We start from the raw sequence: 14,030 nt of genomic DNA, 5'->3' as shown, positions 1-14,030 counted from the left end.
TGGGGAGCACCTGCTGGGGCTCGGGGATTCTGCCCTGCTCCTTCTGAAGCCCTGAGCCCAGGGACCCCCTCCCCTTGGGTCAGATGCCCCTACCCCACCACCCTGCTGCAAGGCAGAGGTCCTGAGCTCCCCCCACACCCCAGTCTTGTAGGTGGAGAGTGGGGGGGAATGTGGGAGGCTCCATGGGCTGCATTTTAACCATATAAGAGCCACATGTGGCTTGCGAGCCACAGTTTGGCCACCCCGCTATATCCATATAATGTGTGTGGCTATAAATAAGATGACATTTAAAGACACATGCGCAGAAGTGACCATTTCCAGGGTTACGCTCTACCTATAATAGAGATAGTTTTATTATTTTATCAGTAGAAAATCTCCTGCAAATGAAGTCACCCCTACTTCTTTCATTAGTCTTTACACAGTATGTTGTACAACTGGTGAGCCTAGAGTTACAGTTCTATAAGGGTTTCCATTCTATCCCACTCCCTTTAAATTGCTCATAACTTTCCAAAACTTTCACACCTTTTGGGATGAAAATTTCTTAGCCTAGTTTCTGCCTGAAGGTGACTTTTATTTTGTTGTTAAGTTCTGAATTCTCCACCCGTTTCTATGCTTGCAGCGACCTAAATACTATACGGAGACACTGGGTCAGATATAAAACGCTGAGTCACTGAGTTGATAGTACTTGTAGATAAGACTACAGTACTGGACAGGGATAGAAGATCAGAGATAAGGGGCTTGATTCATATCTCATTGAAATCAGTATAAATTGGGTTTAACTCCAGTAATGTCAATGGAGATACACTGGTATAAGAGAGTGCCAAATAGGGTCAAAAATGTTTTGTGGATCACCAATTAATTTCATGACGTCCAAAAATTTGGGGGCTAGAACCTTAGTGTGGCAATATTGACTTATACCAGCTGAGTTTCTGGGCTTTCATAGCTTCGACGTTCTCATGTTGTTGGTTGTTGTTGTTGTGTGTGTTTGTTTGTTTGTTTTAATGGATATCTGTGTATAACCTGGACTGTACCTTTAACTTTTTTATCTCAGAGTTATGTACATTGATAGTATGAACAGCTAGCTCCTGTACCATATTAAAACAGACAACACTCCCCCATGTACCCACACTCTTAAGATCTGCCCAAATAATTCACTCAAGTTTATTTTTATGAGTTTGAAAGTTTTTACTTAGGGCTTGGCTACACTGGTGCTTTACAGAGCTGCAACTTTCTCGCTCAGGGGTGTGAAAAAACCCTAACCCTGTAAGCTAATCCCCTCGGGGAGGTGGAGTACCTGCAGCACTGGGAGAGCTCTCCCCAGCGCTGGCGCCGTGACCACACTCGCACTTCAAAGTGGTGCTGCGGGAGCGCTCCCACGGCAGCGCTTTGAAGTTTTGAGTGTAGCCACGGCCTTATCTACCCATTTCCCCCATGATTGGTCAGATTGTACTTGGTTCTTACACAGGTGTGCCAGTTTGGGGGAGGGGAGAGGAGGGAAAGGACACAGGTAAGTCTGTGGCCTATGTGAGGGCAAGACAGACTTCCCGTCCATGAGCCCCATGGGTGATTATGACTCTCCCTTTTATGCATTGGCCAGTGGATGTGAGCAAGCCGCAATCTATGAAGGGGCAGCTGTCTCTGCCTTGCCTGCACTCATTCTTCCTTGAGCAGAATGCCTCCTGGGGCTGTCCCTTACGGTCACGCCTGAGAGCTATACGGTTTGACGTGTAGCTACTTTGTGAAGTATTTCTTGCACGTACAAACATTTGCATTACGACCAATGTGCCCAATTTTGAAAAGCAAATCTATTTAATTTTTTTTAACCATTGGAACGCAGGTGTCACTTTCTGTGATCATCACTTTGGTTCCACAAGATAGATATATATATATTTTTGGGCCAGTTCTGCTCTTGGTTGTTTTGGTGTCGATATAATCACTGAGATTATATAAGGCACATTGTGAGCCAGACCTGCTGCTGGTGTAAATTGGCCTGGTTCCACTGACTTCAGTGGTGTGGTATCAATCTGTGACAACTGAGGATGTGGCCCACTGCACACATTGTGTCTTTTGATGTATCAGGTATTGGCCACTGCCAGAGGCAGGATACAGGAATGGATGGCCCTATGGCCTAATCCAGTATTGCAATCCCATATTTCCATCCTTTGTTTCCATCATCTCTGGGATAGTAACTATAATGTCACATGTTAAATGCATCTGAAGAAGTGGGTATTCACCTATGAAAGCTCATGCTCCAATACGTCTGTTAGTCTATAAGGTGCCACAGAACTCTTTGTTGCTTTTTACATGTTAAATAGGGTATTGTGACCAGTTGTATGAACTGGAAAGAGAAGGGGGGAGAAAATGTTATGAAAAGGAAAAATTCTCCTCACAGCTACAAACCTTGGCTGATAATTCAATCTTGGAAAACTATTATAGGAAAAACACAAACATCACTGTGCAAGTGTGTTTAATTATTGTTATTTACCCATTAGTACTGACTAGGAAATACTTTTATTTAAAAGTTGTCTCCACAAACATATGCCAACTGACTCCTTTAAAGAATATTCTTAAATACAGTGAAGTGGGCAGGGACAGAAAGGTATAACTAACTTGTCAAACTGACTTGTCACCCTTTTCTATGAGATTACATGTTTAGTTGATAAAGGTAATAGTGTTGATGTAATATATTTAGTCTTCTGTTAAGCATTTGACTTGGTACAGCATGACATTTTGATTAAAACCCCCTAGAATGATATAAAATTAACATGGCACCTATTAAATGGATTAACACCTGACTAACTGACACGTCTCAAAACATAATGGTAAACAGGTAGTTATTACTGAGCGGGTGTGATGCTAGTGGGGAACCATGGGATCAGTACTTGGCCCTATGCTATATAATGTTTTTATCAGTGACCTTGGGGAAACCAAAATCATCATTGAAAGTTTGCAAGTGACACAAAGATTGAGGGAGTGGTAAGTAATGAAGAGGACAGTCACTGATACAGAAAGATCTGGATAGATTGGTAAACTTGGATAGATTGGTAAACTGGATGCAAGCAAACAATACACATTTTAGTACTCCCAAATGGAGGGACAGAAAATATAGGCCATACTATAGAATTGGGGACTCTATGCTGGGAAGCAGTGACTCTGAAAATGATATGGGCATCATGGTGGATAATCAGCTGAAGAGCTCCCAGTGCAATGCTCAAGTAGGAGTAGAAGTTATTTTACCTCTGTGTTTGGCAGTGGGGTGACTGCTACTGGAATACTGGGTCCAGTTCTGGTGTCCACAATTCAAGAAGGATGCTGATAAATTCGAGTGGGTTCAGAGAAAAGCCATGAGAATTATTAAAGGATTGTAAAACATTCTTTGTAGTGATAGACACAAAGAACTAATCTATTAGTTTAAGAAAAAGAAGGGTAAGAGTTGACTTGATCACAGTTTATAAGTACCTACATGGGAAATAAAAATTGGAAAATGGGCTCTTCAATCTAGCAGAGAAAGGCATAGCAAGATTGAATGGCTGGAGCTGAAGCTAGACAAATTCAGACTGGAAATAAGGTATAGTTATTTAACAGTGAGGGTAATTAGCCATTGGAGCATCTTACTGAGCGCGGTGGTGGATTCTCTATCACTGGCAATTTTAAAATCAAGAATAGATGTTTTTCTAAAAGACATGCTCTAGTTCAAATAGGAATTAATTCAGGGAAGTCAGAGGGCCTGTATTATATAGTAGGTTACATGCTCACAGTGGTCCCTTTGGGATTAAATCTATGAAAAATATAATGTCCCCACCCCAGGCCTCACAAACCCTGCAAAATCATAGGCAAACAAAACAAAAACCCCATGGCACAATAGTGAAGGAAACAAATGATCTTTAATGTACTGAACTAAGAAATAGGTGGAAACTTGAAAGAATCATCTTGAAAAATAAGTAGAACCAGTACAATTATTCATGCTGGAGAACAGTATTAATAAATATTTGTTCTTTAATATGTTAATATAATGCATTAGTATATCACTATTCACAACTTAATGGATTTTTGCCATCCTTGGGTCATATACTGCTTGCAGTCTTGAGCTTAATTTCCATTGATGTTATTGGGCTAAATTTTCAAAGGAAAGCACCCCAGCTCTGCCCACAAAGTATTCTTGTAGCTATACAAAGAGTTAATGTTACTGAAAAGCCAGTAGTTCCCTTTTATTTGCACACAAATATGCATTTCTCAGTTGGGATGCTTTCTTGGGTGCCCAGGAGTCAGAGTCACCTTGTTATCCCCCTGCCTCAATGAGAGGAAGATTTGCTCATGCTTAACTGGGTGTCCACTCCCTGACTCCACCAGTCTATTAGCCACCCAAACAATCTCCTGAGGGCTCTTTCAGCTCTTGCTTTGCCTTGCAAGGTTAATAAGAGGTGCAGACGAATCCCTTTTGAAGTGTTCCCCTGTAGAGTCCAGACCCAGTCACTGGAAACTCACAGAAATTACCATCTAAGCTGTCCCCAGAGAAATAGTGCACACATCAGCTTGTTTGATTCAACTGAATGAATATCAGCTCCAATATAACATCACAGCACTGAGGTGTGTTTATAGTGAAAACAATCATAAGTTTATTATCAAAGGTAAGATTTAAGAGAAAGTGAATAAGGACAATGATGAAAACACAAATGGTTACATATAAAACAAAAGTATAACATGTTTCTTAGATTCTAAACTTAACTATATCAGGCTGAAACCTCTGTCTAAAGTAGTTCATCTCACCTAAAGCAATTCCCCAGCTTCTTCAGCCAACCTGGCTGGGATCCCCCATTTCTGCAATGCATACAGAAAGCGCTGTCCTTTTTGCTTCCTCATTGAAGGATAACAAAGTGTCCCCTCCACCCCACCATATACTCCAGAATTCATTGTGTTGCTCGCAGAGTCAGGATGATCCCCTGTGGTTCATTCCCTGGTGTGCTGGCTCCATGTTGTATACAAAATGGGGCTCGCTTTGTTGGCTTACAATGTGTAATCTACCGAGGGAGATACATCTCTTTGTCTGGCAAAAATCTGTTTGCCTACCCAGCCTGTTACACAGTCTCTAAAATATATTTTCAGTACATACACACACAACTCCTTAAATATCATCTGTAAGTACATCTCACAATGATTATGAGTATCAATATGACATAAGCTTTTATTAGACACCTCATTTGACCCTTTTTCAGTAAGTGCTATGAAAGCAAAGTGTTAGGTGCAGTGAGTTTGTCAGGCCTGTCAAGAGTTACTGTAACAGAACAATGATCGCTTTGTCAGTTGGCATCGAGGGTTTTTAGGGTCACACCAATGAAGTTAGTTGTTTGCTCATTCATGCATATGTTTTATTGGCATAACTTAGGTGCCTAGAAAAACTTATTCTTTTTAAGCATTTGCATTACTTATCTCATGTACAGACTTAGTAGAAATAGCTAAAAATTCTTAAGGGTTTAAAGGCTTAAATGGAAATGATTATTAAGGTTCAGAAATATTTGGGAAATTCTAAAAATGTGTTAAGTGAAAAATGGGCTAAGGGCCAGGGTTCAGACTCTAGTCTCCATTTTTGCGGGCATAACTGCCATTGCAAAATTGTGTTGATGGTTACATGTAGCTACAAAAATGGAAGCCCGGTAAAGACTGACCTGAAAATTTGGCTCTAAAAAAGGACACTAGTTATTAATCATTTTAAGAGGTGCAGATTCTTTTCTCCTGCATTTTAAAATTTATTTTTTTTCCCTCTGCATTTTGTTTGGTCTTCCCAATTAACCTGGTTCATTTGAATTTTCTGTTTTGCTCAGATACCAAAAGATTAAAGTCAGATGCTCGTCTACAAACTGCCTAACCATTGTCCTTCACTGGTGAGATAAAAGGAAGAAGTCACGGAAAGAGAGGAACTACACCAGGCTTCAGATTTTGGACTATACGGCAAGACTCTGTAAGATACTCGGTGTTTTCTCCATTAGGGCTACAATGGAGACACTGTCCCAGGACTCTTTGCTGGAATGTCAAATTTGTTTCAATTATTACAGCCCCCGACGGAGGCCCAAGTTGCTGGACTGTAAGCATACCTGCTGTTCTGTTTGCCTTCAGCAGATGAGGACAAGCCAGAAGGACCTGAGATGTCCCTGGTGCCGAGGTATCACTAAGCTGCCACCGGGATTTTCTGTATCCCAGCTGCCTGATGACCCAGAGGTGATTGCTGTGATTGCAATTCCCCATACTTCAGAGCACACCCCAGTCTTCATCAAACTTCCTAGCAATGGGTGCTACATGTTGCCCTTGCCCATCTCCAAGGAGAGAGCGCTGTTGCCAGGAGACATTGGCTGTCGCCTCCTGCCAGGTAGTCAGCAAAAGTCTGTCACTGTGATGACAATCCCAACTGAGCAGCAGCCCCTGCAAGGAGGGATCCCGCAGGAAGTCGGAGAGGAGGAGCAAGACAGGAGGGGCGTTGTGAAAAGCTCCACTTGGTCAGGTGTTTGCACTGTGATCTTGGTGGCGTGCGTTTTGGTCTTTCTCCTTGGTATAGTCCTCCACAATATGTCTTGCATTTCCAAGCGTTTCACTGTGATTTCCTGTGGCTGAAAAGGGTCTGCTCCCAGAATACTCTAATGGGATAATTTAGGGGTGGTGGTGATGACAGGCTCGAGTGAGATGATGCACTGCAACATTGACCAATTACTACAGAACGCTTGATACCGGACAGCTGTTTGACAGTCTGAAGGCAATCCTAAAAGGCGAAATGTGAGACCTCTCAGCAGAGTACAGAGAAAATCATAATGAGCATCTGATGGTAACTGCATTGAGGAAGACTGCATGTGTCACCATCCTCATTGATCAAATGGACTGTAACTTCTAATGATTTTTATCATGTTATGAGACTAAAGACATCTACTTAGCTGGTTATACTGTAAAAGTATATGATATGATCACTCTGTCTTTAAATGCAGTAGATTAAACTCAAAATGCTATATGTATAAGTAGAATTAAACATGAGAATCAGTGTAAGACTCAGTAAAGATATTCCAATGCCAGTCCATACATATTTTTTTAATGGGGGGGTGAAGGGGAACTGTAAAAAAAATTCATTTAGTTGGTAAGGCTTTTTATATATTTTAAATTGCACATTAATTAAAATAAGTTAGAAAGTTGCATAATAGCTTTTAAAAAGAAACATTTTACAAGCGATTGTGTTTCGTAGGTGATGTGTGTTTTGTCATATACTTTCATTTTGTTTCCACCTGTAGTGAAGTGTCCTTTTGAAGTGTTTTGTTAAAGCAAGATCCAAGCAGAGGAGCAATAAAGTGAACAAATAGGGCTACCTAAAAGTGCAGCCAAAGGCCTGCGGTGTAAGCCCTGTCATGAAGTATGGCTTTGAAGTGTAAACACTGGACATGCTGTTTCACCTCTGGTCTGTCAGGCAGGCTTCTCAAGGCTCTGGTCTCCCTGGGGATTAGTGAAGGGATGGGTCACAGAAGTGCTGGACATGCTTCCTGCAAGGACTGGATAGCAAATTGATTTTTGGAATATGGGACCAGCCTTGCCTCCATGTTCAGTCATAGTTGCAGCAGTGTCATTATTGACAGTAACTCTATGGATGCCTAGATGACTGAACAGAAATTGAGGTCTCATTGTGCCAAGCATTGTACAAATATCTCAGCTCAAAGGGTTCATGCTCTACAAAGATAAGACAGACCAATGATGGGAAACAGGTTGAGAGGGGAAAGGGACTTGCCCAAGGTCACAGATCAGGTCAGTGGCAGGACTGGGAACAGAACCCAGAGCTCTTGAGTCCAAGACTAATGCTTGATCCACTGGACCATGCTGCCTCTCCTAACCCCGAGTCACACTGGTGTAAAACCTGTGTGAGATCATAATCAGGCCCTGTGCCTCCTTTCAGTGATCTAAACCTTGTTACTCTTAGGGCCAAATGTGAAACTTCCAAGAGGAAATGATCTATCTTTTACTGCATGTTGACATTACAAAGCCCGGGTGACTGCAATTCATTGCTCATAAAGGGCCAGATTAGGATACTTATGCTAACACCTCACTTAACAAGAAAGTTCATCACCTTTTGTGGGACTTCTTGCGGAGTAAGGTATTCAGCATGAGTAAGGGTATCAGAATCTGGCTGAAAGTCTGGATTTGTTTGATTTTTTTTTTTTTTTAAGGGTCAGAGTGGGACTTGTGGCAAAAAAAAACTATTGGTTTGCCTGATTTGTATTGCTAGTATGAAGAATGGACAATTACACAGGTGTAAGCACAGTGAACAATGACCTCTAATCTATTAGTAATATGCTTTCTAATAGTTAATTTGAGATGGTTCAATCCTATGTAATAACACTGGAGAACCTTGTTCCAACTGAGTTAGGGGCATAAAAGAAGTCAGTGGTTTTGCACCAGTGCAACTGAAGAAAAATTGGCTCATTATGAACATTATTCTCATTCGAAAATAAAATACAGAGCACATATCTTCCTTAATGGTAGATTCTCTCTTCTCTCTCTCTCTCCTGCTTTATGTCTGTTCTCTAAAGAATGGCATATATATGCCTGAGTGTTAAATTAGTATATGTAAGGTTACGCGTGAAGATAAAGCTCCTGGTGCACTGTGCCTGCTTTTATCTACTGTCATTTGTGAGGGCATAACAAAGAAAATACCCCAGAGGTGACACATTTGTTACCTCCTTTTTTCCACTAAGAAGAGCACATGCAGAACCATATTCAATATGCAGAGAACCTGGTTTACAAACGCTTATTATAAACATTCTGCACCTGGACATCAGTGAAAGTGGGGTGTAATAGGAAGGAATATTAATTCCAAATGCATGCGGTATTAAAATTGTTAATCTGTATCATCGTCTTGTAGGGAAAACTCTATTTACATCCATGTTACATGTTAGCATGTAATGGAACTGTAGCCCGCTAATATTTCTGCCTTCAGAAGACTCCATGCTAGTATACAGTTAGAGGACATACTGCTCTACTGCCTCGCCCCTTGTAATCATCTACCCTCGCGGCATGTGAGGGGGGTGTGGGCGTGAAATGCTACCAGATCAGAATGGCGGCACTTGACACCGATTTTGCACTCACTGAGCACAAGTGTAAATGGCTAGACAAGCTGCAAGACAGTGGAGTAGAAGGCCCCGTGAGTACAATGCTATTAATATTAACATTGGAATGATCATAAAATGCCTAACTGAAGCTCTTGACAAAGCAGGTTCTCTTGATCTTTTCAAATAATGTCTCTCATAAAAGGTGCTGGTTTTCCTTCCCCACACGAAGAGTGTAGTTGGAAGGATAAATCAGAAATGAGGTTAAAATGCTACACTGCATAACACATTACACAACAGGCAAATATGGGGTTTAATCTGGTATTAATGATGTAGGCATCATCTGACTAGAACACCATACTTTATTACTTAACACAGTGCATTGTTTGGTTATTGTGAGTTTCTTGTACTGTTCAGAGCCTGCTGAAATGCATGGCTGACCTAATTTCTGATTCTGATATTTGCCTGTTTTACAGTTTTTGAGTGAGTGCAATAAATAAAACCTCAAGATTTTTTGTGGGTTAACGCCTATTCAAAAATATAATTTTATGGGGGAAGTTTCTTCTTTGCTTTAGGCAGTGCGACTACCATTGAAATTTTGCAACCTTCATATCATGTTAGATCACATAGCTTTATGCTGATGAGTGTAGAATATTGCAATGTACAGTGTTAGACCATTTCTCAAGTAGGTTAATATTCATACTTTAAAATGCAGTGTGATCTATTCCATTTTATATTTCTCAGTCCAAGACCTGGCATTCAGAAAGGAGACCGCTATCTATGGCTATGACTTTGCAAAATGTGCTAGAGAAATTATTCCCAGGAAAAACATTTAAACTCACATAATATCCCAGTTCTGCACCAATTTCATGCCAAAATGATCAACTCCTGGGTAGGTTCTTAATCCTTGTATATCAGCGACTCTTTTGATCACTACTCAGTTCTTGAAAAAGGAAGACAAACTTTTATTTTTTTATGGCATAGGTACTAGTTGAGCAAACATTATTTATACTAAATCTTGCCTGAAGTTATTTATGCACCTGCATTTTTGGACAAATTACCGTTTATGAAGGTTTATTATTTGTTTGTTTAACGGAGAGTACAGCTTCTTTTATTTTAAAGGTTTCAGCTTCCGTTTTTAGCTTGTGCTTTACTGGGAGTCAGAAATAGGATTCACTTTGTGAAAGTTTGTTCAGTGAATTTTACAAATTCAAAATACGCAATTTTGGTATGTGCGATTTTTTTAGAAAATTGTGTATTAAGTGATCATGCTTAGACGATATGGAAAGAAGCATGGTAGTTTTGTAAACAGGGAGCAATCATGAGTCTAAAGTTTCATCTTTATTAATGAAGGTTGGTATGAATAAAATATTAGCAGGAATAGAATGAATACATCAAGTGAGTTATGGTTTCTCTAGTCCTTTCACCTTAAAATGAACAGCACAGTGAGTAACTCAGTGGAATTATTTTGTATTTACACTAGTGTAACCAAAATTAGCATTTGGCTGTGTTCCTCAAGACAAATTTTTTAAGTATGGGCTGTGGATAGTTTTCAAAAGGGGTGTGTGTGTATGTGTGTCTGTGTTGGGGGATAGTAGTTTTGTTGTTGTTGTTGTTAAATAGTTGATTTTTGAGTAGAAATTACATCTGATGACCACAGAGCTACAAAGATTTTCTTTTCTGTTTCAAGTGATTTAAAATTTGTGAGTGAATTTATTCCTTACAAAAGTGAGATATTACTGGCATTAGCCTGAGCATGTATTGTGCAGGCAGGTATGCGTCACCTCCCTGCCCCCCCCCAATCATGGCAGTGCTCCTTAATCCAGATCAGCCAACCCCCATCCCCCGCTAGTGTTACAGGCATGAGGTTTTTCTTGAATGGAGATTATGCATGTAACAAATCCACTGCAAAATAAGCAAACACGGTGAGGATGGGACCAAACAATTTATTTTCACTTGTAACAGATACATGATTTGAATCTACTATAAGCCTAAACTTTATCTGGATTTTTTTTTGTGTGTGTTAATACCTATTGCACTAAGGTAACATTGTGACCTGTTCATCAGAGATTGGCCAGAATCAAAAATTCCACATCTAAACACGCTTCTGTGAATTCAAGCTGTATTACAACACAATAAATCATACAGGAGACATCCATATGTCTAGTAAATACATTTAGTGGAATGCTGACTTTAAAATGTTTCCTTTTGCCAGATGCCCAGGGAATGTGGTTTTAAATTTGGGGGTTTCTTTCTTTTTGGGGGGAATGCATGATGACAAATGAATCCAAACATCACCCAGGCGGCTATAAGGATTCATATACAGTTAAAGCAAAGACCTTTATGTTTGAGTATTTAGCAGAGCAAGATTCTACTGGAATGCTGCAATGGAATTACAACATATGAATGACCTTTCCTTTCCTTTACACTGTCCTTAGACCTGACAGCTGGGATTGTTCTTCTTTCTTTCTCTCTGTCAGGTTAACATTTTGCATGCCAGTATTGACCCAAGTCAAACTACACTGCTTGTTTCACGCTTCTCAAATTGAACGGTGTTAGCTGACATTTCTCAAACTGCCCTTAGCATCTTTAGCAAATGAGCACTTATATGTTGTCTAAGCAGTTGAAATTTAAAGCCTTATAAATGTCCAGGGAATGGATTTTTACAGCATTCAATTAATGCTTCAGTAAATATCTCTTTATTTTAGATCTAAACATTAGGTAAATTTTCACTAAGCAGTTTCCTAAACACCAGAAGCAGGAATTAGAGAGGAGTCGCACACACACACACACGCATATTAATATCACATTGAAGCCAATATGTATACGGGTAAAGTGAGGACTTATGTGTGCTCATGGGAACATGAGAGGGAGGAGGGTTTTGAAAGCTGAGGGGAGCGCGTGTACACACAGAGCGAGGCTCAGAAGACTATCTGTTACCTAGGATTGAGAGGATCATTAGTAACCAAGAATGGACGAATGCTGTATGGCTATATTGGGGGTGTTGTACACCCTGAGGCATCTTCTTCATTGTGGAGGAGTCCACGCCTCTGCCTCAGTTCCTTGTGATAAGCTGCCTCTTAACCTGTCCCCTAGCTGCTGCCCCTAAACTCCCCCTCTCCCCAAACACTGGAGTTCTTGGATCCTGTTGGGACTGCCCATCTTGTATCAGTGCTGGAGTCGGTGCTGCATCCTGGCCTGGTGTTCAGGTGAGGAGCCATTGAACTGCTGCTTGCCTGGGGACTGTACAGAGGCTTCTGCCTGAGGTGGGATGAGGGGCCCTGAAATGAGCAGGGCTGGAAGGTTGGGTTTTGAGAGTTATTAAGGGTTTGTCAAATGAGCAAGAGGAAAGGGTATTTGGGCTTGGATAGTGGCTCATGAAATTAGCAGGGAGCCGGAACTGTCATGAAGATGTCTTGAATTGCACTGATTGGGATGAAGAGATGTGGAGGAGGGGCAAAATTGAATGGAGGGATGATTAGGCAGTGGCTTGGAACTGGGTATTTGTGGTAAGTGGAGACCTTTATCAGGCAAATTTGAGCTGAATTAGATTAGTTATTTCTGATGCCTGGGAGTTAGATGGTTTGTCATATCATAGCTCAAGAGTGGTTTGGCCAAGCAACTTGAAATTTTGGTTAATTCAGATATTGGACCTCTTTGAGTTTTGAGGCTGAGTATTTTGGAAGTTAAGTTTTCTGCCTAATTAAGAAATTTGCAAAGTGCATGGGCTGTTCTAGGGTTCCGAGAAGTCCTTAAATCCTGGGAATAGCATGAGTTACAAGCATGCTTCTATTGAAGGCCAAATGTATGGAAACAGATGGTCATGTCCCACTGCAAAAATAAACTTGACTGACAAAATTGGCAAGAAAAGTCCAGAACAATGCCACAAAGCTCTTTAGACATTCCATGTTAATGTCACTGTCACGCCTGTTTGATTTAAGAAGTTGTTTAGTTGAAGACAAAGGCAGTATTGCTGTACTTCACATTTGTATGTAAGAAAAAATTAGGGTTATATAAGAGGGCTGGGTTTTTCTGTTTTGTTTTTCAAGTTGATGTAAATAAGGCAATTGAGAAAGTCGAGTAGTTACTTGCCCAAGAGTATTTACCTGCCTATTTTAAGAATTATAAAGCGTGTCTTATGTCATTGCATCAGTCTTGAAAATTTCCATCACCTATCCCCAGTTGCATGCACTGAATGGTTCTGAATTTCTGTGGTGGGACCCATTAAAGAGGGATCTGAGTCTCAATCAATATCTGAGAACTTGTCCAACTTGTCAGGTTGCTTGACTTCAGATTCAAATTTCACTTCAGTTCCAAATCTAAGTTGTATGTAGTCTCTAAAGAATTGGAAATTAATTGTCCTGTTACTATGAATAACTAGATTCTGTTTATTTCATATCTCTAAGATCATGGGTCAGTTTTCAGTAACATACAAATGTTGTAGCTAGTCCTTTTACCTCTGTTGATGGAATAAATGTGATAATTTATTTATTTATTTATTTTTGTGTGAAAGTTTGTGGTTCCACTCCAGAGAAAGATTATATGGAATTTAAGAAAGTGAAGCTGATAGGTTGATGTTGGTTCATTTTTAAAATCAACTTGCCCCATAGTAGAAAGGCTCCGCTTTCCACTACGGGAAAGGAATGCCCAGTTCTCAAAGCATCTGAGCCAATCTACTGGCTGAACTGCTTATGTATAGTTTCACATTTAAATAATTTGGTATAATGGACATGAATGCTTCTCAAATTCTAAAATTTGCTTAAGAAATGTATTTCTTTAAACAGTTGGGCTCTGAGTCAGGAAAACATCCCTATTTTAGAAAGCTCTTATGCATTGAGTTAAGCCAGTCAAATGGACTTAGGCACATGCTTAAAATTCAGTACATGCTTTAGTGCTTTTCGGCATAGGGATGGATTTAAGCATGGGCTTAGGTGCTTTCTTGAATCATGCTCAGTCTTTTGA

The 14,030-nt window shown here is 40.3% G+C and overlaps 1 protein-coding gene across 3 annotated transcripts in view; it reads left to right on the top strand.

Annotated features, from left to right (window-relative positions):
• RNF152 (ring finger protein 152) overlaps nt 1–13,559 on the top strand; it is a 58,558-nt gene extending 44,999 nt beyond the window's left edge. For all 3 annotated transcript variants that reach the window (XM_034762074.1, XM_034762075.1, XM_034762076.1), the window contains one exon: nt 5,820–13,559. In XM_034762074.1, the coding sequence (XP_034617965.1) occupies nt 5,992–6,603 (612 nt within the window). In that variant the 5' untranslated portion in view covers nt 5,820–5,991 and the 3' untranslated portion in view covers nt 6,604–13,559. The remainder of the gene's footprint in view (nt 1–5,819) is intronic.
• The last annotated feature ends 471 nt before the right edge of the window (nt 13,560–14,030 follow it).

This window comes from Trachemys scripta, chromosome 2 (assembly GCF_013100865.1).
Source record: "Trachemys scripta elegans isolate TJP31775 chromosome 2, CAS_Tse_1.0, whole genome shotgun sequence".
Classification (NCBI taxonomy): Eukaryota; Metazoa; Chordata; order Testudines; family Emydidae; genus Trachemys; species Trachemys scripta.
This window is presented reverse-complemented; position numbering and strand designations above follow the sequence as displayed.